This window comes from Nuphar pumila, chromosome 6, assembly GCF_984573655.1.
Source record: "Nuphar pumila chromosome 6, dmNupPumi1.hap1.1, whole genome shotgun sequence".
NCBI lineage: Eukaryota > Viridiplantae > Streptophyta > Magnoliopsida > Nymphaeales > Nymphaeaceae > Nuphar > Nuphar pumila.
The window spans coordinates 11,007,190-11,030,155 of record NC_143254.1 but is presented as its reverse complement, the minus strand read 5'-3'; the positions used below and the strand labels follow the sequence as shown (position 1 = coordinate 11,030,155).

Here is a 22,966-nt window from a genome sequence, read left to right as displayed (position 1 = left end):
GCAATACACCTTAGTCACGAACCACAAGCAAGACTTTCAAGGTCAAGAGAACCCAATGAGCTATGATACCATATAATGAAATGAGAGATCACAAAAAATATTCCTAAACATATAATAACAAGGTCACTAATGGGCAAGATACATAAAGTCACAAGGTGTTTAAGTACAATAACACAAGAGAGAATAAAATAAATAAAGTGTTTTATTGAAGAAATGCTTTAAAAAACCATAGATTGAGATGGGACAAGCCCCCCTATTTATACTACAAAGGGGAGCTTCCCAACTGTCACATTTGTGACCGTTGGGGAGGATCCCAAGAGTCCTATTAAATGGACCAGCTTGTCTATGGTCAAAAGTAAAATAGAAAAAATAGGAAAATAAAAAAGAAAGAAAAGTCTCTAGTGGACTGTGCTAATTAAATAAGATAAAATGACAAAAATACTACTGAAGATTATGACTATTTACACACACACACACATATATATATATATATATATATATATATATATATATATATCTTCCACACTTAATTTAGCATTAGACACATCCAACGCATTGGTACTTAAAGTTGATCCCATGTTAATTTGTTTGTGCCTCGTAAAGTCAACTTTGAAGCCAACACCATGTAGTTGAGACAAGGTTTCTTGACAGAAGAATAACAAACTATTAACTACTAAATATGTTGAATATCATAAGAAGGATTACTTATCTTTTGATAAGCCCATCTCCCAATTATACCTTATTGGCCCAAATCACACGCGAACAGAGAGAATAGAAATATCGCCTTAAAAAGGAAGAAGGCTGGTCTGAAATCCTTCCCTTTGCTAATTTGAAAAAGGTTATGCTAATTATGAGTTTAAAGGATGCAGATGCTCTCCTCTCCCTTAGTTTTGAACTTTCACTGATGCTCTGAATCACTAAGTAGCTTTATGTTCTCTATCAAAATGCCGAAGTCATTGTGGAAACATAAGGGGAAGGATGAGGGTCAGGTACAACCAGTGGAACAATGCAAATGAACCTACACCACACAAGCTAATGATGGATATGGAAGGAAAAGGTAAAATCTTAAAGCAGAATATCTATTATTACTTTCCATTTTATGTGATTCATAAGTCAGATTGATACATGTGAATCGGTACAACTTCATTTGATGCATGTCCAAAGCCTGGAAGTGATGAACCACTATCTGAAGCTTACTGACAATTATTGGATAAACTTGTGAACTTGCATCACTTGAACATCGAACATACTGAAACTATTGAAAACTTGTGTAACCATTTGTCCCTCAGAGTCTTGAGTAGCCTCGATAGTTTTCATACTGCTCCATGAATTCATCATTGAATTTCTTGAAACTAGCCATAATTTGGGGCATGTCTTCTTCTGCTGGCAAGATGGTGGTTCTCAAGTGGAAAACCCTGAATCAGAAATGCATGTCATATTCTCTGACAGAAATCTCATCAACTGAATGTAGATAAAAAAAGTACGAATTCATAACACAGACATGATTTATGACCTAAAAGTAGAAGGATCAGAACTTTTTCAAGCGTCGTCGAGAACCTATAGATGAATCCACGTACATGAATTCCCTAGGGTTCAGACAGAAAAAGTCACTTAGACGTTCTGTCGACTATTTGATCCTGGAAGTGTTTCAGTGAATTAATGTTTGAAAAGCATCTCAAAATTAACCTCCATCAGAGATATTTTATTCCATGTTCATCATTCCCAAAATTTTGAATAAAAACTTCATGCTTTTGACAATAATGGTCCAGTATGACTCCTATACCATGTATGTGCACACAAGCATGATCCAGTCATGCATTTAGTTAGTGAACCACGTTAGGGATGTTAACAAAAGTGTAGGATGCTTGGAGAAAAAATAGATGTTCTGGTTGCTAGATCTCTCTGACACATGAATATGTGGTGACCACTGAGAAACCGGCAAATAATACAAATCAGAGCATATCACTTGCTTTAGTTCTGCACTTTTTTTTTTTCATTTATTAACAAAATTGTGCTTCGAAACTTTCTCAAAAGTTGGTTACCCTTCTTTCTGACCAAAGCCAGAGCCTGGAACAGTTGAAATGCCAGTTGCTTCCAAAAGTTTCAGACAATAAAAGACGTCAGGGACTTTTCCAGCTTTCTTTGCAGCTTCAATTGCTCTAGGTGGTAGACCTATTTGTGGAAAGGAATACATAGCTCCTGCAACCAAAAGTGCAATAGATTAATGCATGCTCTCTCTCTCTCTCTCTCAGCAATCTTCAGGGCCCACCTTCTGTGAAATTACAGACTACATTTCTGCAGCTGTTGAATCCATCGGTCATTATGTGTGCTCTTCTCCTTAGAGATTCGAGGACTGCCTTGCTGCATATTTCACCATAAATATTACCACGACACCCTGAATAATGTACATCATATTTTAAAAGCATAGAGCTACAAGCACTTATTATGCATTTATCATGCAGCAGCCATATAGATAACAGGAATAAAATGCCCCTGAACATGGAAATCATACATTCTACAATGGGGGAAAGTGTTCCAGCCATTTGTTTGGTTGATGTCACACTGCCAAGCATGTGAAATCTTGGTTTAGAAAATTACATATTTTTCCTGTATTATTATAGGTAATGAAATGGGGGTACTATGTGTAAATAATGGTTTCATTAGGATAAGACAATTGGGTCAAAACCTTTTCAACAAATCCATGTATGCATGTATAAAAGAGTATTTCTCTTGTATGGGTTCCACCTGCTGTGAGAGAGAGAGAGAGAGAGAGAGAGAGAGAGAGAGAGAGAGAGAGAGAGAGAGAGGTGTACCTCTCTTGCTCATATTTCAGGTATGAGATGTCTCCTGGTTTGGGGGGATTAACCATCAATCCTAACTGAAATGCAGAATTTCATTCTTTATGTAAGAAACCTAAGTAACGCGAAAGGGCCCACACACATTGCATATTATAAATGCATCAGTGAAATACATAATTAACGCATAATTAGTAGAACACAAATAACTTATCAAGCAGGGACTGATACACGTACAACCTCAATCAGATTCAGAATCTCACTTAGTGTGCAGTAACAATATTAGTTGAAGTATGGATTGTCTTACAAATATCTGGCCAGGAACATTTGGACTGAGAGATACTGATGCAACTTTGTAAATTTCATCAACTGTCTGCACCAATCATCAACAGAATGGAGGAAACAAAAGAAAGGAAATAAGTATGTCTGACATACAAAACATAAGTAGTGATGCTTTTCTGGATTTCCCCCAAAAAAGTGATGCTTTTCTGGAGAGCCATTCCATGTTTAATTGAAGAAAAGCAATGCATAAGTACCGGCCATTCACAATCAGTCAGCAGTCTAAGAAAATGGTTTAGGTGAAATGACAAATGACCTAGTAGTTCTTGAATTTAGTGAAGGCATGCAAACTTATTTAGAAAGACAAACAGATATATTTTGCAAATTAAAAACCTTTGGAGGGATGTTTGTCATCTCGAAGTATCCTCCACGTTGTCCACATTCACCCCAATATCCTTTGGACACGGTGTGGAATGACACAAGTTGGACTTCTTTGCTAATGGGTGGGCCCATATCCATTAGAATCTGGTAGTACAAAGAACATTTAAATAGGTTTTAAGGCGAATACATGTAAAAACAGAATAACAATTGACATATTTTTTATAAGTATACCTTCCTCGCGCTTATGAATGGACGCCCATCCTGATAAATATTTTGTTGATAAACTTCATCAGCAAGTAAGACTATATTTTCAGCAAAACAAAATTCCAACATTACTCTCAGGTTAGCTTCACTTAAGCACTGGCCAGTTGGGTTTCCAGGATTTATGATAACCATAGCTCGAACCTGAATTCTCAACAGCATTGTAAATGAGTTTTTTAAAGACATATAATCAAATTGCACAAAATAAACATAATCAGGAACTAAGCACAGAAGCAATATTTGAAACAGATGATTTAATGAAATAATCTTGTATTCTAGAAAATCTCTTTGCAAAAGTCTAAATAAAGACAAAAAAATAAAAAACAGATGAAATCCCCCAGACACCACAAGTAGTGGAATGCCTGGAACCAAAAGAAATGTGGACTACCAACGTGGATTTGCAAACAAGTGACAGTCATGCTTATATGAAGCTAAATTTTACACATTATTGAGAGGTAGTTAAGTTTCTGGGCTTAATTATTTTTCAAATGCATCATAATGGACATGTTAACTCTGATATTGATGTAAGAAAATGAGAATCTCCAAGTCACCAAAGTGGTAAACAAAAGAGCTACAATAAGATCTACGAAGACACCAAGATGAATTCACAAAAAACCATAAATAGGATCACACACAAAATCCACTCAATGGGCACAGAAGGAACACTCACAAGTATAAAAAATATTTTTTTATTCAAGTGGAATCTATGCAAGAAGCATACATTGAAGAGGGGCTTTGCCCCATATTTATACACAATGAGGAGAGGACTCATATAGAGTCGTTGGAGTCCAAACGATTGGGAGCCCAACGACTCCCTATGTTTAGTCAACAAATGTTGACTAGTTCAAAACAAAAAAACAATAAACCTAAAAAATCTAATCCTAGTTACACTCTAGTTATATTACATATAAATATATATATGTACATTTATTTTTAACACTCCCCCTCAAACTTACGATTGGATAACCGAAAGTTTGTCTAAGAGAAAGTAGAATCTAAGAGCAGCTAGAGGTTTGGTGAAGAAATCCGAAATGAAGATCAATAGTGCCGTGTAAAAATTCCTCTCGAGCATAGTGACAATTCATCTCAATGTGTTTGGTTAGTTCATGGAAGGTTCGGTTGTTGGCAATGTAGATGAAACTTTTGTTGTTACAATACAGTCGTGATGCTCCTTTACTCTGAACGCCCATGTCAGTCACCAGTCTCCTTAGCCAGACCACTACCATAGTAATTGTAGCCATGACTCGGTATTCTGATTCAGTTGGAGAGAGAGAAACTTTCTGTTGCTTCTTACACCTCCATTAAATCAACATTTACCTAAAAAACACAAAAACCAGTTGTTGAGTGTCGATTATTTGGATCACTCCCCAGTCAGCTTCAGTATAAACAATTAAATCTAAGGAGGAAGAAGCAAATAAGAAAAGTCTTCAAAAAATAGAAGTTTTGATATATCTAATAACACGTAAAACAATTCTCATATGAATAGTCGTGGGAGCATGTTGAATCTAGCTCATTGTGTAAATCGCATGCAAAATGTCAGGTCTCGTAATTGAGAGATATGACAGAGTCCCGACAAGTTGTTTGTATGATATTGGATTTTCTAGTGGTTCCCTATCATCAATCTTCATTTTAACATTTATAACTTCGACAACGTCAACCTTCTTATTATCTGAAATACCTGACCTGACAACAATGTCTAAAGCAAATTTAAATTAAGTCAGTAAATAACCTTTACAGGAATAAACTTCTATACCAAAAAAATACTTTAAAAACCCCAAATCAGTCATTTCAAAATGTGTTTTGAGAAGTCTTTTAATGTTTTCAACTCCCTATTTTTTACCTCCCGTGATGATCATATCATCTATATAAAGAAGAAAAATAATAATACCTGCATTAGAAATCTTAACAAGCAAAGTTGTGTCAGTTAAGCAAGATTGAAATCCAACATCAAGTATAACTTTACTAAACCTATCATACCAAACCTTTATAGCTTGTTTAAGGTCATACAAAGCCTTATCTAAATGAAGAGCCTTTTCTTTAGTAATAACTATATTAGGCGGTGTCTCCATATAGACTTCTTCAATTAATTTACTATTGAGAAACACATTCTTAACATCTATTTGATATATATGTCATTTTTTTATAAAGGTAAGGGCTACTAAGGTCCTAACTGTTGTCATTCTAGCAACTAGAGCAAAGGTTTCCTAATAATTTATTCCATACTCTTAAGAATATCCCTTGGCAACTGACTTTATACCTTTCAAGAGTTTCATCACTCTTGATTTTAACCATATACCCATCAACAACCTATAGGTTTATTTCTTGAGAGAATGTCTTGGACCGTCCAAGTATTCACCTTTTCTAAGACATCTAATTTTACTCCCATAGCTTCTACCCACTCAAAATGTTCATTTGCTTCAGCATAGTTGGAATGTTTTATATAAGAATGTATTAATGCAATGGAGACTTGATACTTAGGCGAAAATGACTCATTGGACATAAATTTTTCAGGGATTTTTGATACTCTAGATGACCTTCTGGTTTGTATTTCTACATATTTTTCATCATTAGTATATTTTTCAAGAGCACGCGGATGTTCGAAATTACCAAGACTGAAATATTGGATACACTTTTGATCCTTATGAGATTGTTCTTCACTCATCATATTACTTTTAACTTCCTGATCTTCATCAATATCACAATCACCAATCTTTAGAATTAAATCCAACTGAAAAGAATACTCATTTATTTTCTTAGTTTTCTTAATTTAAAAAAAACTTTCTTTTTTTAAAAAAGGATACATTCCTTGAAACATATAGCTTCTTAGTTTTAAAATCAAAACATTTGTAGCCTTTTTGATTATTTGCATATCCTAAAAAGATACAAAAAATAGCACAAGGAGAGAGTTTGTCATTTTTGTCAGTAAAAACACTTACATAAAAAAACTCTCAATCTAGAGTAATCTGGGACTTGTTTAAAAAGTTTTTCAATAGGAGATATGTTTTTCAAAGAAGAAGATGTCATTCTATTAATAAGATAAACTGCAGTTAACGTGACTTCAACCCAAAAAACTTTAGGTACTTGGTTTGTAATAAGTAAAGTTCTTGTTGTTTCTATAATATGCCTATGATACCTTTGAGCTAAACAATTTTGTTGAGGGTAGAAGAACAAGATTTTTGGTGTGTGATACCATATAGGTTTAGGTAATCTTTAAATTCTTTTAATAAAAACTCTTCCTTGAATCAGTGCGAAAGATGAAAATATCATTCTTGAATTAGTTTTTAACTAAATTGTGAAATATTTGAAAATGTGAAAAAACTTCAGACTTGTGTTTAAGAGAATAAATCCAAGTATGTCTAGTAAAATCATCCACAAATATTACATAATACATAATACATAATACCACCATTTGATATAACATGTATTAGTCCTCATACATCCGAATGTATTAACTCAAGTGGCCAGGAAGAAACAAAGGTTCTTTCTTGAAATGGTAATCTCTTTATTTTACCAATAATACAAATTTCACTTGTAAAATTTTCAAAATTACAAAAAATTTTCATCTTTGGAAGAAACTAAATCTTGGATATACTAGGATGACCAAGTCTCTTGTGCCATAGATTCAAATCCAATTTTTTAACATTGCAACAAAATGTATTCTTGGATATTTCCAAAAAATCCATGTAATACAAGCCTCCTTCTCTATAGTCTGGCCTTCCCCGATCAGCTTCCTTGACTGGCGATCCTACACTTGACAACCATGAGAGAAGGAAACATTGCATCCATGGTCAGATAATTGAGAAACAGATAAAATGTTTAAGTTTAATTTAAGAATATATCTAATTTTTGAAATACAAAATCTTTTTGAATTTTGAGAAATGTTTTTAAAATTTTCTATTCCTTTTATCTCAAGCTATGTCACATGGACTCGGCTCCAAGGTTGACGCACCCGCGTCGACACGCACCAACATGGGTGCGGCTCAGACTCGGTCAACCCGACCCTGGGTGTGGTCAACGCACCTAGGGTCATTTTGGTTCATTTTTTGGATTTTTTTTTTAAATTTCTGGGCTACAGAATTAAAAAAAAAAATCTTTGGGGGGGTGGGGGGGGTGCTTCCCCCTTATAACCCCCCGCCAGGGGTGGCCCCCCCCTAGACCCCCGCCCGCTGACCACGCAGCGGGACCCGCGCAGGGGGGAACCCCCCCCCCCCCTCCTGTAAGGAAAAAAACCCTGAATCAGGCTTCACAACTCATCACCTGTCCCCTAATGGGCACAACTTTGACCGAGTCTTTATATATATATAGCCGAGTCCCCGTGTCCAAATTTTTTGAAATTGCGCCACACCCTCACCCATGTGACATAGATCTCAAGAGATGTTCCATCAACAGTGAAAACATTTGACCCAGTTGAGTTATGACATTCGGATAACATATCACTATTTGGTGTCATATGAAAAGAGGCACTTGAGTAAAAAAGCTAAAGAGATTTATCGGGATCAAAGAAACCGAAAGAAAAGACCGCGACTCTAATGGATGAGGATGCTCCTTTGAGTAGAGATTGAAGAGTCTCTACTAATTATGTCAAGGATATGTTTAGATGAATCACTTGATTCTTGTGGAGGTCCAACAGAGGCAACCTTCTTATATGGTTTCTTCAATTTAGGACTATGTTTTCACATGTCCCGGTTCACAACAATAATTGCAAATAATTTTTTTTATTTCATACTCATTGCCTTGCTTCTCATCATTTGGTCTTCCATAGTGTGGTAGTTTGTAGGTACGGACATAGTTTCCTGGTCTAGATACGGCAAGAACCGAGTCATCATCACTCTTAGAGATACACTTTTTAAGCCCATTCTCCTCCATACTTAATTCTTCTATAATGTCTTCTATTGACGGGACTTTCCCTTGACAAAGGAGAACATATTTGGTGGATTCAAACTCTGATCTCAACCCATTAATAAATTGGTAAAAGTGTTTCGCGTCTATTTGATTTTGGAGGAGTTCTATGTCTTTCGAACAATGCTACTTTGGTTCAAGAAGAACCAACTCCTCCCATAGTTCGAACAAACCATTATAGTATTTTTTAATGCTTTTGTCTCCTTGAATCATATTTCGTATCTTATCTTGCAAGTTGCACACATGTGCAATATCCTTCAGAGAATACATTATCTTAAGATAATCCCATGCATTGTTTATATGTTCGAATCTAGCAAGACTTGAATACTTCTTAATGTCGACGCTACTAATGAGCCAAGTAATAATCTTGGCATGTCCCATTCTTAATTCCTTCCACTTCTTTGCATGTCCCATTCTTAATTCCTTCCACTTCTTTTCATAAGTGGTTATTGTCTTATTTTTCTCAACCTCTGTAAGGGGTACCTCTTTCTCACCTTCTACTTTGGTAAGGATTAGTTTGGGTTTCAGATAGGTCCCATCCACTAATCCCCAAAACTCTTTTCTTCATATGATATGCTTCATAATTGAAGCCCATGTTACATAGTTTGAATCATTGAGCTTGATGGGTTTTATGATGACATTTTCATTGTCATCTATTTTATAAGAGTAAAGATAAATAAAAAAACTAGAGAGAAGGAGAGAAAGTATAGAAAAGAGAACAAAAGCAAGGGTGAAAATCACGAGTACTTCACCACCATGCAAACGCCACCGATCAAGAGCACAAACAGTCCTTTTCCATGTAAGCACCACCAACCTATTTCTTGAAAACAATTATGATCATACCACACTTGAATAAGAATTGCAATAGAACTTCAACACTTTCAAATTTGGAGCGGCACACTTCGCAGTGTACCAAAAGCAATTTCAGCTTGATCACCAAGCTTTGATACCATGTAAGAAAATAAGAACCTCCAAGTCACCAAAGTGAATACACAAAAGAGCTATAATAAGATCTATGAAAACACCAAGATGAACTCATAAAGAACCATAAATAGACTCACACACAAAACCCACTCAATGAGCACACAAAGAACACTCACAAGTATAAAAAATATTGTTTTATTCAAGTGAAATCCATGCAAGAAGCATACGTTGAAGAGGGGCTTTGCCCCATATTTATGCACAATCAGGAGAGGACTCATAGAGAGTCGTTGGGGTTCCAACGGTTTAGAGACGTTAGGAGAGCGACTCTCTATGTTGACTAGTTCAAAACCAAAAAGCAACAAACCTAAAATATCTAATCCTAGTTACACTCTAGTTATATTACATATATATACATATATGCATGTATATATACATATAAATATATATATATACATATATATATATATGTACATTTATTTGTAACAATTGTAAAGATAATTAACCCAAAGGATTTACACCCAAGAGGTTCCAACTTCTAACTCAAGCTTCACAGCCTTCACTCATTTCATGTGGCCCATAGCCAAGCAGGTCACAATCTTCTCCCCTATTAGAAAATAGGAAGCACTTGATGAGGTGTGGCTAGTTGCTAGCTTGCATACATGGGTGTTTGTGGGTCAACATGCATGACCTTCCATAGAAAACCCATAAAAGAAGCAAAACTTACAGTTATTCCTTTGTTCCGGGCTTCTGCTACCGCCTGACGTAGGTTTTTTACATCAAGGCCCCAGTTTGCTGACTCTTCCAGGTAATATGGGACAAGCAACCCACCGTACAATGATATGGCAGCAGAATAAAGAGGGTATTGGGGAACAGGAACAAGAATCTGCACATATATGAAAGTAAAACACATGAGATCATGGGTTATCATAAGAATAACAAATGAACTCACACAGAATGTAGATCATTCATATAGTGCTTTGTGCATTCCTACTTCAGAATTTTAATTAAAATCATCATAAAAATGCAGTGTAACATGCTAACTGGATGATCTAGATAAAATTTTAAACCGATTGTGACTCATGTCATGATATAAATATACTCTACATTTTAAACATTCTTTTATGACAAACATCTTGTGCATCTGTAACAAGCTGTATCAACCAAAAGAAAACTTAGCCGTTTATCTTGCAACACACTCCAATGATCTAAATATGTCCTACATTTTAAACACTCTTTATGACACACATCTTGAGCTTTTGTAATAAACCGTAGCAACCAAAAGAAAACTTAGCAGGTTCAATTTCTTAAAGATTTTACGCTTGCAAGTCGGACACATTCATTAGATGTCCGAATGGTTCCATAAAGCCCACCATATAATAATGATGTCGTCTGAAGTTCCAAGGTGGTTCAACCTCTAATGGAAGAACTTTGTGGACGTCACATTTTTCCATAACTCGCTTTCAGTATATTTTTATGGATCTATATTTACTTTGGTGATTTTCAGATTAAAGTCACTCTGAGAGGTTTTAGTTTGATTTAAGATTGGAGAGAGAGAGAATACATCTTCAATCATTAAGTGCATGCCTGATAAAAATAAAATTAAAAATAATCAGAGATGATGAGCTTGCAGCATTTAGTAAATTTCAACTACTAGAACAGGTGTTGGAGGTCCCATTATGTACTGCTGTACAAGTCTCAGATTCTTGAAGATGCATGCAATGCCTTTATACAACTGTTTTGTATGTCTCATTAAATAAATCCTAAAAGTCCATATAACAAAAGCTTTACCCCATCTCTGTTGTTGCGAATGATGGTGTTCAAGATCTGCATTACTCCTTTGCTAGCACCATCTGTGAGATATATGAGTTCCGGATCACTGCCACAGGTGAAACAAAAGGTAACTCATCTTATCTTGTAACTTGTACAAAACTGATAGCATCAGGTCTCCAAACAAGAAATCTCTTAGAAAATAGAAACAAGGTGACAAGAGGACAACCTGTGACAAGTAATGCATAATTGAAATGTGACAATTGCTTTTGGATAAGGAAATCTATTGACTCTAAAAGGCACAATAACACTAGGTCTCCTCTTCTTTCACCATAAGTTGTATTTGGAACATTACCCTTCTGAACACCAGGTAGGAACCAGAGATTGAAACATGAGTGTAGGTGGTAAAAAAAGTATGACATATAGCATAGCCTGACTACTACATTATGCTCATTTTTTCAAAATGTTATTGGCAATCCCTTTCACCATGGGACCTTTTTCCAAATCAAGCATAACTAGAATGAGAAAAAGATAACATATGTTGCATGATATATCTAACAAACCTGTGGAATCCACATATACATAATTACAACATAAGATACAGAGATAATTTCTTCAGAGTATTCATATCAAGAAAGAAAATTCATAGTAAATCACAGGAGAAGACACATGAACAAAAGCAGATGATGAAAAGGCTTCAGAATGTCCTTGATAGCCCTTTCACACATGGCACCTTTATCCGAAACAAGCATACCTAGAGTGAGAACAAAATAAAATATGCTGCATGATATATCTAACAAGCTTGTGGGATCCATGGATACAAAAATTCAACCTTCAGAGGACATATCAAGAAAGAATATTAATGTTATATCAAAGGAAAAGACAAGTGAATAAAAGCAGAAATATTTTGATCAGAAGGCAGCAGAGAACCTTGGATACCCATCACGCCTTTCAATAAAATCAGCCACTTCCTTCCGTATTCCTGGTAGACCCCTTGAGTCACTGTAAGCACCTATTTGTTTAAAGAGGCATGATATTTAGTTAACTGTAATCTGATGATAATTTTGGTTCAGCAACCTTCAAGAGGCTATATTTTGCTCCAAACCAAACAAGAAAACATATAAACACATCACCTACCTAGACCACCTGATGTCAATGAAAGATAATGTTTTGCTCTTGCAATAGCATCAGCAGGGAATACAAGTCCCACATTGGGATCATCCATCAAAAATGGTGCTTGACATAATGCTATCACCTGTAAGTGACCACATACTAAATTATCTAAATTAGATCTTTTCCCTAATTGACTTTGAATAATGAACAAATAAATGGATACATGCCTCTAAGCATTTAAATCTGAAAGAAGAATAAACCAGCATAAAACGTGATTTATTTTTCTTGCTCTGGGAAAAAATGACTGAAATCCTAAATGCACAAAATACATTGAACAACAACAATTTAATACAAAAAATATTGAAAAGGAGAAAATAAGAAAGGAAGAATGGTTAAATTGCATTGTATGTGTTTCGTAACAACCAAAGTTTCTTCAAGTCAAGATCTACATTCATGAGCAAGTAAAAGTTCTACAAAGAACACAAACATCAAAAGAAAAAAAATTACAGGAACACTTCAAGTATCCAAATAGAATATGAAAAATGTAATGGTAATGAACCTGCCGAGGGAATGTAAGTGGCTTCTGTCCTAGAGCATGTGGATTTCCAACATTTGTAAAAATAATCTGCAAAAAATATATGGGATCATGAGTAGACCAAAACTATTCTATTGTTGGAGGCCATTCCAGTAAAAGACATGAAATGATTTTCATGGAAAAAAACAGGATAACATAGTAATAAACAAAATTAACTAAGATTATTAAGGCATACAGCATATTTAGATATTTCAGACTATTTGGTTATAGAAGATACAACCGATCATGCTGGCCCATGTATGAGATGTTCTTTCAACTTAAAAAAGATACTATTGGTTTCTTTTGCCGGTAATTAATATGCAAGAAGGGATACATAGAAACACCTTCAAACAGTTCACGACAAATTCAAGTTTCCATAGGACCATATGGCTCCATGAAAGCTGTCACCATGGGTTTGCAATTATGAGTACACTTTCAAATAGTTCACAACAAATTTCTTCTTTTGCCGATAATTAATATGCAAGAAGAGATATGTGAAAACACCTTCAAACAGTTCACAACAAATAAGTTTCCATAGGACCATATGGCTCCATGAAAGCCATCACTATGGGGTTGCAATTATGAGTACACTTTCAAATATCACAAAAATTTTTCAAATTCAAGTAGTTAGATCTGTAATTTAATTACACAAATAAACCACCAAGCCAACCATGGGAAGGACATAACATTGACAATCTAATTTTATTTCATGCCAGATATCATGTTCAATCTCAAATTTACAGAAGTTTATTGCATTTTGGAAGTCTAACTCTTCATAAGCCACAGAAAACAGCTCCTGTCAAATCACAGTGGCTAAGTACTAAAGCAGCAAAAGCACAATGCTGAGAAAAAAAATTATCCAGCACATATACCTCAAAGAAACAAGACAAAAAAGCCTGTTTAACATGATTATTTGGCCACATGCATGAAGTATTAAAAAAATGTTAAAGAAAAGCTTCAGGCTGCTAGCAAAGAACAGTACAAATATATTAATTCAGCAGTACGAAAGGTAATCAGTAATCACAGATAGAACAATGCCAAACTGCCAATGAAAGTCCTAGGATTTACTGCAAGCTTTCATGTATTTGTTTCAGATACTAAGTGTTACATCCTATATTTTCTTTTTCTCTTTTGAGGATTAATTCTTTCCTATAGATTTTCTTTTGTAAAACGGGGTTCCTGACACTTTTATGTATACATCATAGAGTTTCAGGTAGAGAAGTTTCTGTTAAAATATATGTACTTATCCTAGAACACCATAATACCCGATAGGGGTATTATGGTCATTTCACACAGTACCCGATAGGGGTACTTGTTTTTTTTATTTTTATCATTTTTGTATTTATTTTATTATTTTATTTTTTATTCTTTCTTTTAAGCCACTTAAGGGGCCCCACCATTGAGTCGTTGGGGCACCCAACGGTCACAATTGTGACCGTTGGGGGCTCCCAATGACTCCATGTGAGCCCCCTTTTGGGCACACCTTTTGAGGCCTCCCTTCCTCTCCCTTACTTCTTGTATAAATAGGGGTGAACCCCTTTGTAATTGATATGCTTGAGAGCTCTCTCTCTTTTTCTCAATAAAGAGGTTTTTATATTTTTTCCTTTCTCAAGGCTTGTGTATGTGTTGTCCCTTAGTGGACTTGGCTATTGTCTCTTTTGGTTGTCCATTGTAAGACATTATCATTTTATTTTCGCATATTTCATTACATGGTATTAGAGCCATCCGATTCTTCCAAGGTGAAATCTTGTCTCTCTCTCCACTTCTTTTACATACTCTTATTGAAGCAATGGAGACCAAGATCGACCTATCATTCAAGCTCAATGAAAAAAATTACATAATGTGGGCATCCGCAATGAAAAATAATCTCAAAGGAAAGAAGCTTTGGGGTTATTTAATGGGGATCGTTCCGGAACCTCAACTTAAGCTCACAAAGATGGAAGGGAGGTCAAGAAAAAGCTCTTTAGGGAGATGCTTGCCTCAAAGCAATAGAAGACCATCAACGTCAAGTGGAAGATTGGGAAAGCAACCATGCAAAAATCCTAGCATAGTTTATGAATAATGTTGAACTTAAGGTATGTGCAAATATTGCTAAATTTCGCTGAGCCAATGAAGCTTAGTTTTTTATGAAGGGTATGTATACCCAAAAAGATTTTGCAAGAGCCTATTTCTTACAAGAAAAAGTTAGAACTACAAAACAAGGGAATATGAGCATTCAAGATTACTATAGTGCTCTAAACCCTTTGTGGGATGAGTTGGCCCTTTTAGAGCCTAAATGGGTGGTTATGGAAGATGTTGAGCTTAGACAAAAACAAATGGAACAAGATAGATTGTTTCAATTTTTATTTGGGCTTCATCCCGAATTTGAACAAGTGAGATCCTCACTCCTTCATAGATCTACTTTTCCTCCTTTAGAGGATGCCATAACCGAAATTACTCAAGAAGAGACTCGGCATAGCATGAGTAAAAGCATGGATGATGTTCTTGCCGTATCTAAACCCGGCAATCATGTTAAAACATACAAGCCACCTCATTTTGGAAAACAAGGGAATGGTGGAAGGAAGATGATTATATGTCATCATTGTTATGAGCCGGGACATATTAAACCCACATGCCCAAAATTAAATGAGACTTTCAAGCCTAAGGTGGCTTCCGTTGAGGAATCCTCCACTAAAGAAGATGAAGGCAAAAACGGGGATCTCAAAGACACTCTTGGTCAAATATCTATGGCTCTCCAACAAATCTTAAAGGCTACTTCCTCCACTTCCGGTGCCGCCATTGCCTCTTCATTATCTCCCGGTACATATTCTTGGATTTTAGATTCCAGAGCTTCTTTTCACATGACTCCCCATGAAAATGATATAACCAACGTATGCACCAATTCAAAAACATCTTGTGTCTCTACGACCGATGGAACTTTTCTCAAAATAAATGGCATTGGAACTCTAGATCCTAAAATTTTTCAAAACTTTTTTGTTCCAAAAGTAAGAATAGTTCCTAAACTAAATCTCAACCCTTTTTTCGTTTCCCAAATTGCCGACAATGAATGTGAAATATCTTTCTCATCTCAAGGGTGCTTTGTGCAGGATCTCCAGTCCGGGAAGCGGATTGGGCAAGGCCATAGAAAGGGAGATCTTTACTACATGGATCACTTGACACTCCCTACAAAAACTTTTGTACTTATGTCCAAGATAAAAGTATTGAAACTTGGCATAAAAGACTTGGACATCCAAGTTATTCTAAAATGTATCTTTTTCCTTTTGGAAACAAGTTTTGTAAAATAAAAGATATCAATTGCAAAGATTGCATTTTTGAAAAAATGAAGTCGATTCTATTTCCTACAAGAACCTTTATTTCAACTAGACCTTTTGAATTTGCGCATTCCGATGTATGGAGACCATCTCCGATTTTATCTAAAGGTGGTTATTCATATTATGTGACCTTTATTGATGATTATACTAGATATGCATGGATTTATTTTCTTAACCTTAAATCAGAAGTCTTTACCTTTTTTAAAGAATTTTGTGCAAAAATTCAAAATCAATTTCAAAGTCACATATCCATTCTTAGATCCGACTCCGGAAGAGAATACCTATCAAATGAATTTCAAACAAATCTAAAACAACATGGCATTTGTCATCAAAGATCGTGTCCAAGAACTCCACAACAAAACGGTCTAGCGGAAAGAAAACATAGGCATATCTTAGAAACCACTAGATCATTACTTATTTCTAAAAATGTTCATAAAATTTTTTGGGCTGAATCCGTGTTAACCTCCACTTAATTAATCGAATGCCGTCCTCAAAATTAAATAATATTTCTCCTTATGATTTTTTTTTAAAAATCTCACCCGATTACAATCGTCTTCATATTTTTGGATGTAAATGCATTGTTCTTTTACATAAAAGAGATAAATTATCACCAAAGGCTATTGAATGTGTATTCTTGGGATATGGTGAAAATCAAAAGGGCTATAAATGTTTTGATTATAAAAACAATAAGTTATATGTATCAAAAGATGTGACTTTTTTAGAAGATGAGAACAGATTTGAAATATTAGACAAACAAAATGGAATTGAATATATGTTTTTAAATGATCTTTTAGAAGATACAAATGATGAATCTTTAAGTCATTCAGAAATATTAGAAAACACACATAATTATAAAGACACACATAATATTGAAATATCACCAACTAATAATGTCAATCTACATGTTTACACCTGGCGTGAGCAAGAGAAACCTATTAGTGCTTTAGAAAAATTCTCGTGGCTTAATGAACCTCTAGAAAAAACTTTCCTTAGGCGCTCCTCTAGAGAATCAATCCCACCTAATAGGTTTGTTTCATATGAATCTCTCTCACCAAATTATAGAGCCTGTCTAATAGCTTTACATTCATACTATGAGCCTTCTCATTATAATCAAGTAAAAAATATATCACATTGGATTGAAGCAATGAGGGTAGAACTAGATGCCTTAAAGAAGGCTAAAACTTGAGAATTAGTTCAACTTCCTCCACATAAAAAAGCTATTGGATGTCGTTGGGTTTACAAAGTTAAGACTAAAAGTGATGGTTCCCTAGAACGATATAAAACAAGATTAGTGGCTAAGGAATACTCACAAGAATGCGACATTGACTATGAGGAGACCTTTGCCCCTGTTGCTCGAATGACTAGTGTTCGAACCCTAATTGTTGTAGCATAATCTAAGAAATGACCTATATTTCAATTAGATGTTAAAAATGCCTTTTCTTAATGGTCAATTAAATGAAAAAGTATATATGGACCCTCCGTCGGGAATTACTCTTGAACAAGGTCAAACCCTTAAATTATTAAAAGCTCTATAGTGTCTTAAACAAGCCCCTAAGGCTTGGTATGATAGATTTAGTGCTATCATGATCAAGTTGGGATTTTGTTCTTGTTATACTAACACTGTTCTCTTTGTTAAAACTACAGATAATAGTATTGTTATTCTTTTACTTTATGTTGATGATATGATCATCACAGGTAATGATGAAAGTGGTATTATCGACGTTAAAAATATGTTAAAAGATAACTTTGATATGTCTGATTTAGGATTTATCGATATTTTCTTGGTATGAAGTTGCATACTCTCCCCGAGGGTATATATTGTCACAGATGAAACTTGTTGCAGATATATGTTCTAAATTTGGAATTTCAGATGACAAAAAGGTGGAGACTCCAGAGGTCATCAACGCTAAACTATGGTTGGAGGATGGGGTTCTACTAGATGATGCTACACCCTACAGACAACTCATTGGATCTCTCACCTATCTGACCATCACCAGGCCGGACATCGCTCACGTTGTTCACTCTGCCAGCCAATTCCAGCATGCTCCTACAACTGTGCATATAAGTGTTGTGCTTCAGATTATTCGCAATATAAAAAATACTCTAACTAAAGGTCTATTTCTATCCTCACTCTCTTTATTAGATTTGCTTGCCTATACTGATGCTGATTGGGGAGGAAACCCAAATGATAGAATCTCAACTACTGGTTTTTGTGTCTTTTTAGGAGATTCGCTAATTGCTTGGAGATGCAAGAAACAACGAAAAGTCTCTCTATCATCTACTAAGGCTGAATACCGGGCTATGACAACTACTACAATGGAACTTGTGTGGCTTCGAAGTCTTCTTCAAGATATGGGAGTTGAAATTTTCGGTGCCTCGAAGCTTTGCTGTGACAACAAAAGTGTCATCTATATTGCCATCAATCACACCTTTCATGAGCAGACCAAACATATAGAAATGGACTGTCACTATATTCGTGATGAGTATCTTCGTGGGACAGTTACACTGCCATATGTCACATCTGAATATCAGCTCGTAGACTTTTTTTACTAAAGTACTTCCTGCTCCTCGCTTATTGTTTCTCCTTGGCAAACTTTCGATCATCTCCTCGTAAAGTTTGAGGAGGGTGTTAAAATATATGTACTTATCCTAGAACACCATAATACCCGATAGGGGTATTATGGTCATTTCACACAGTACCCGATAGGGGTACTTGTTTTTTTTCCTTTTTTGTATTTATTTTATTCTTTCTTTTAAGCCACTTAAGGGGCCCCACCATTGAGTCGTTGGGGCCCCCAACGGTCACAATTGTGACCGTTGGGGGCTCCCAACGACTCCATGGGAGCCCCCTTTTTGGCACACCTTTTGAGGCCTTGTGGCCTCCCTTCCTCTCCCTTTCTTCTTGTATAAATAGGGGTGAACCCCTTTGTAATTGATATGCTTGAGAGCTCTCTCTCTCTCTCTTTTTCTCAATAAAGAGGTTTTTATATTTTTGCCTTTCTCAAGGCTTGTGTATGTGTTGTCCCTTAGTGGACTTGGCTATTGTCTCTTTTGGTTGTCCATTATAGGACATTACAAGTGCTTATAGCACTCCTTTTATTTCCGCATATTTCATTACAGTTTTATCCTTTTCCCTCTTGTGGGACCATGGTACCACCACTTCTGTGCAAATTCAGATTTCTTCAAGAAAAAATTATTCCATAAGTTTTGAATTTTTAATTAAACATTTGATCAAAAAAGCAAAGAAGTGATTCTTTCACAGAACATAAAGACATATAAAATGTTTTGTCATTAGGAAGCTACTTTTGCACTAACCAATTCAATACATTAAGATAAAATTATAGATTAATGATGTGTAAATTTCAAAATGAATTTTTTATCACCATTACGAAACAAGAAAGACAGCATTACGTTACCTTCTTCCCTTCTTTCTGAAGCTCAGAAGCTCGGAGATATAGCTCTCCTCTGACAGCATACGCAACCTTTTTCACATTATCATTTATAGTGTCATAGTCTAAGGCCTTTGGTGGTGGCATCCTGGAAAATTTATCAACGTCACCAACTGAAAAATCATCACAGACCAATTTTATTATGGAAACTTTGCATTACCAGATAAATAGTAAATGTAAAAAAAGCATAAGCACATGCAGAAAATAAAATCCAGAAGGCCAAAGCAACAAAGAAATAAAAAATAACACAAGATTTAAATTACATGGTTAACCAGTTTCAATTATAAACAAGAAAAAAAAACAAAATAAATAACCGTACGGAAAACAAACTATCTATAACTTAATAACGTTCAGACATAATTATATTTGACAGGGAAAATTGATTCCGCAGCAAACCAATGCAGCATTCTGATACATGATCCTAAAGAATCCAAATGTCCACTTCTCAAAAGAAGAAAGAATAAGAGAAGGCCAATAAAAAATACATAGAGGAAATGGTTTAAGATGAAAATCTGTGACCTCAAGGATTCAACCACAAACAGCAGATCACATCAATTAATCAGAAGAAGAAGAATGTAAAAGTAAACGAAGAACCAAAACAATTCACAAACATAGGAATGTAAAAGTAAGTTTAAAAGTTTGGAATCAATCATTGGACTTTTTTTAATGAAGAACCAATTATTAGATTAATATCGTCCACGGTGTAATACAAGCAAACGAACAATTTATTGAACTCACACCTGACATTTATCACCACCAAGATTGGCCGTAGAACCCCGAAAAAGCTTCAAGCTAAAAAATGAATTCATCTTTTATGACACCGATGATGACCAACATGCACCATATGCAGAATTCAAGCAAAAAGAGGATAAGAGATGCCTATTAGACCAAAAATACAGACGCCCAATTATTAAAATCTGTCAATGACCACAGTTACGACAAGAATCCTACACAATCGAGAACAAGCAATTCACTCACACCAACTATCGAGTAGACAAAGATACACTATTCGTTGCCTTCGTTATACAGATAGAAATCGATACCTTGTTTTAGAAGCAGGCAGAAAAGAGGGTCCTATGCACGCAAGATGAACAAGAAAGGATCGCAAGATTGACTCTTCCAATGAGGTTGTACCCCAAAAGGAGGAAAGAAACAAGACCCACGTTCAGCTGTGCCCCACAAAGAAAGGAACAAGAACCAAATTGAAGGGTTGGCCTGTATTGCTCCTGTAGAATGGATAACTGGATACTGTATCACCAGAGCCACTGAACGTGAACAAAACCCACCCTCAAATTTAGGAGATAAGAGGGTCTTCTTCAAGGGTAGGGCCCCAGGAACCTCGCACATACGTGTGGACCAGCGTCTCCACCCAGGGATAACATCTCTCTCTCTCTCTCTCTCTCTCTCTCTCTCTCTCTCTCTCTGTAATTGCTTTAGTCTGAGTGAAAGGAGGAGCTTTGCTTTTCTATCCAACATCTCTCTTTCTAAAGAATGACATTTAAGTCATTTGCTACCATAGGAGTCATTATTCTAAGCATAAGACAAAAGTTTAAATTGGAACATACTGGTGGCATTTTTCTGGTAAAAATTGAAATTTTTATTTTTCTGGTGGTCTTATTAGCAAAATGTCGGCAACAAAAGATTAATTAAAATATAAAATAATATTCACAAATAAATAAAAACAAAAATACTTGGCAATTTTTTCTTAAATGACCTGCAAAATATATCACTCTTTTACGTTTTTTCTAAAACATGCCACCATTTGTCACTGTATGATTCTAAGCATGAAAAGATCGTAGATAGAGAAACACAAAAGCAAAGTGATTACTATTGCTCGTGTTCCAAAAACTGTGCAATGATGTTTTCTTTAAATTACTGAATGTCACTTTTGTAGCTTCCAATTTTTGTAGCTTCAGTTGAAAAGCAAACAAGTAACTTCAAAAGGTAAAAGTAACAGGCTGCCAACCAAAGCAATTTATGAAAAAACAAGCATTTATCTTAAATATTCGGAAAACTGAGACAGCCAAATGTAAATTCAATATGCATTACCTACATGTAAATTTCCATTAAAACAAGCAAACACGGGTCCAGCCCCAAAGTGAGTTTATCTTGGCAGTTGGGAGTGAACAATGATGCTGCAATTCGTTCCCTGTCAGGGGTATGCGTGGTATTGTCGAAAGAATCATTTTACACTGCATCAGAGACTAGTCTTTTTTTTTCAATCCATCATGAATGAATGCTTAGTTAAGGAATGTTTTTCTTATATTTTTCGCCTCATATGGAGCTTATATTCAAGGAGTCCCTTCATGAAAGCTTATTCATTGTTTTTTTGTCAGGGAACAATGCTTCGACCCAGCATTGAAAAGCAAAAGAAGAAAAAACAGTCGCACACAAAAACAACAATTTTACATAGTTAGGTCCAGAATTGCTTATGTCCACGACAAAGCTAAACATTCTTCTTTATTGATTGAAATACAATATACGAGCCAGATTACTTCCTTTAAATAAAAAAAAATCTACTAGTGTTGTCAAATATAAATCGTTTTGGGAGTTAATGCCCCCAAACCTTTACCTTACGGGCATTGGAGCTGACCCCATTGTAACCTTCTCATAACTTACTGTGAAATTAGATCAGCAAAAATTAAATATTTATATTAGGAAAGAAAACAGGCTTCACACTCCTCTAACATTTCTCACGATTCTTTTATTGAAAGGAAGACTTGGTCTTTTTATTATCTTGGACACCATGTTCTCATAAAAGGATCATCAGACTTTATGAGGTCTTTTGATCTTAAAATGCAAAGTGAGTTTCCTCTTATTTATATATTTTTAATAAGCAAGTTGTGCAGGGAACAACAAGAGTATTTATTTATACAGAAAAATCAATCACATACAAACATCCTAAAATGCCAGAGCACAAATCTTGTCCTTTACACTAAAATCAAAATGTCTACATGGATTGATATGATAAACTAATAGAAAACCTATTGGTTCTTTCAATTGAATCTTTTGGAATAGCATGCCAAAGATTCATTAAAAGAGAGACATCTATATCTACACGACTAAAGATGGAACGAGGGTAGTCCCTTGCAAAAATGATTAGTGAACTTAAAAAAAAACAAATGACGACTATAACAAACTATCATGAATGTCATTTTTAGAATTTTTAGTTTCTTCACATGTTATGAAGCCACATTTCCTTAGTTTTTCCGG

General features: G+C 35.3%; 1 protein-coding gene across 3 annotated transcripts; it reads right to left on the bottom strand.

Moving 5' to 3' along the window:
* Positions 1–1,058: 1,058 nt before the first annotated feature.
* LOC149833946 (glutamate--glyoxylate aminotransferase 2) lies at positions 1,059–21,090 on the bottom strand. Of its 3 annotated transcripts, none has more exons than XM_090011125.1 (14): positions 20,797–21,090; positions 19,721–19,866; positions 12,979–13,044; positions 12,444–12,561; positions 12,237–12,318; positions 11,328–11,415; positions 10,264–10,422; positions 3,687–3,860; positions 3,468–3,599; positions 3,103–3,168; positions 2,814–2,878; positions 2,270–2,361; positions 2,043–2,199; positions 1,059–1,415 (listed from the first exon to the last, which is right to left on the bottom strand). In XM_090011125.1, the coding sequence occupies exons 2-14, from the start codon at positions 19,838–19,840 to the stop codon at positions 1,286–1,288; spliced, it is 1,449 nt and encodes a 482-aa protein (XP_089867251.1). In that variant the 5' UTR covers positions 19,841–19,866; positions 20,797–21,090; the 3' UTR covers positions 1,059–1,285. The 3 variants fall into 3 exon arrangements, with proteins under 3 accessions (XP_089867251.1, XP_089867252.1, XP_089867253.1); XM_090011126.1 differs by having other exon boundaries at positions 19,721–19,841; positions 20,797–21,019; XM_090011127.1 differs by lacking the exon at positions 20,797–21,090 and adding an exon at positions 20,732–20,748 and having other exon boundaries at positions 19,721–19,841.
* Between the last annotated feature and the right edge of the window lie 1,876 nt (positions 21,091–22,966).

Excerpts from the sequence above, each read along its gene's own strand:
- LOC149833946 (XM_090011125.1), bottom strand. The coding sequence starts at position 19,840 with ATGCCACCACCAAAGGCCTTAGACTATGACACTATAAATGATAATGTG. Across the intron at positions 12,562-12,978 it reads CACTTACATTCCCTCGGCAG|GTGATAGCATTATGTCAAGC; the intron begins GTTCATTACCAT and ends GGTCACTTACAG. Across the intron at positions 10,423-11,327 it reads TTCGCAACAACAGAGATGGG|ATTCTTGTTCCTGTTCCCCA; the intron begins GTAAAGCTTTTG and ends ATATATGTGCAG.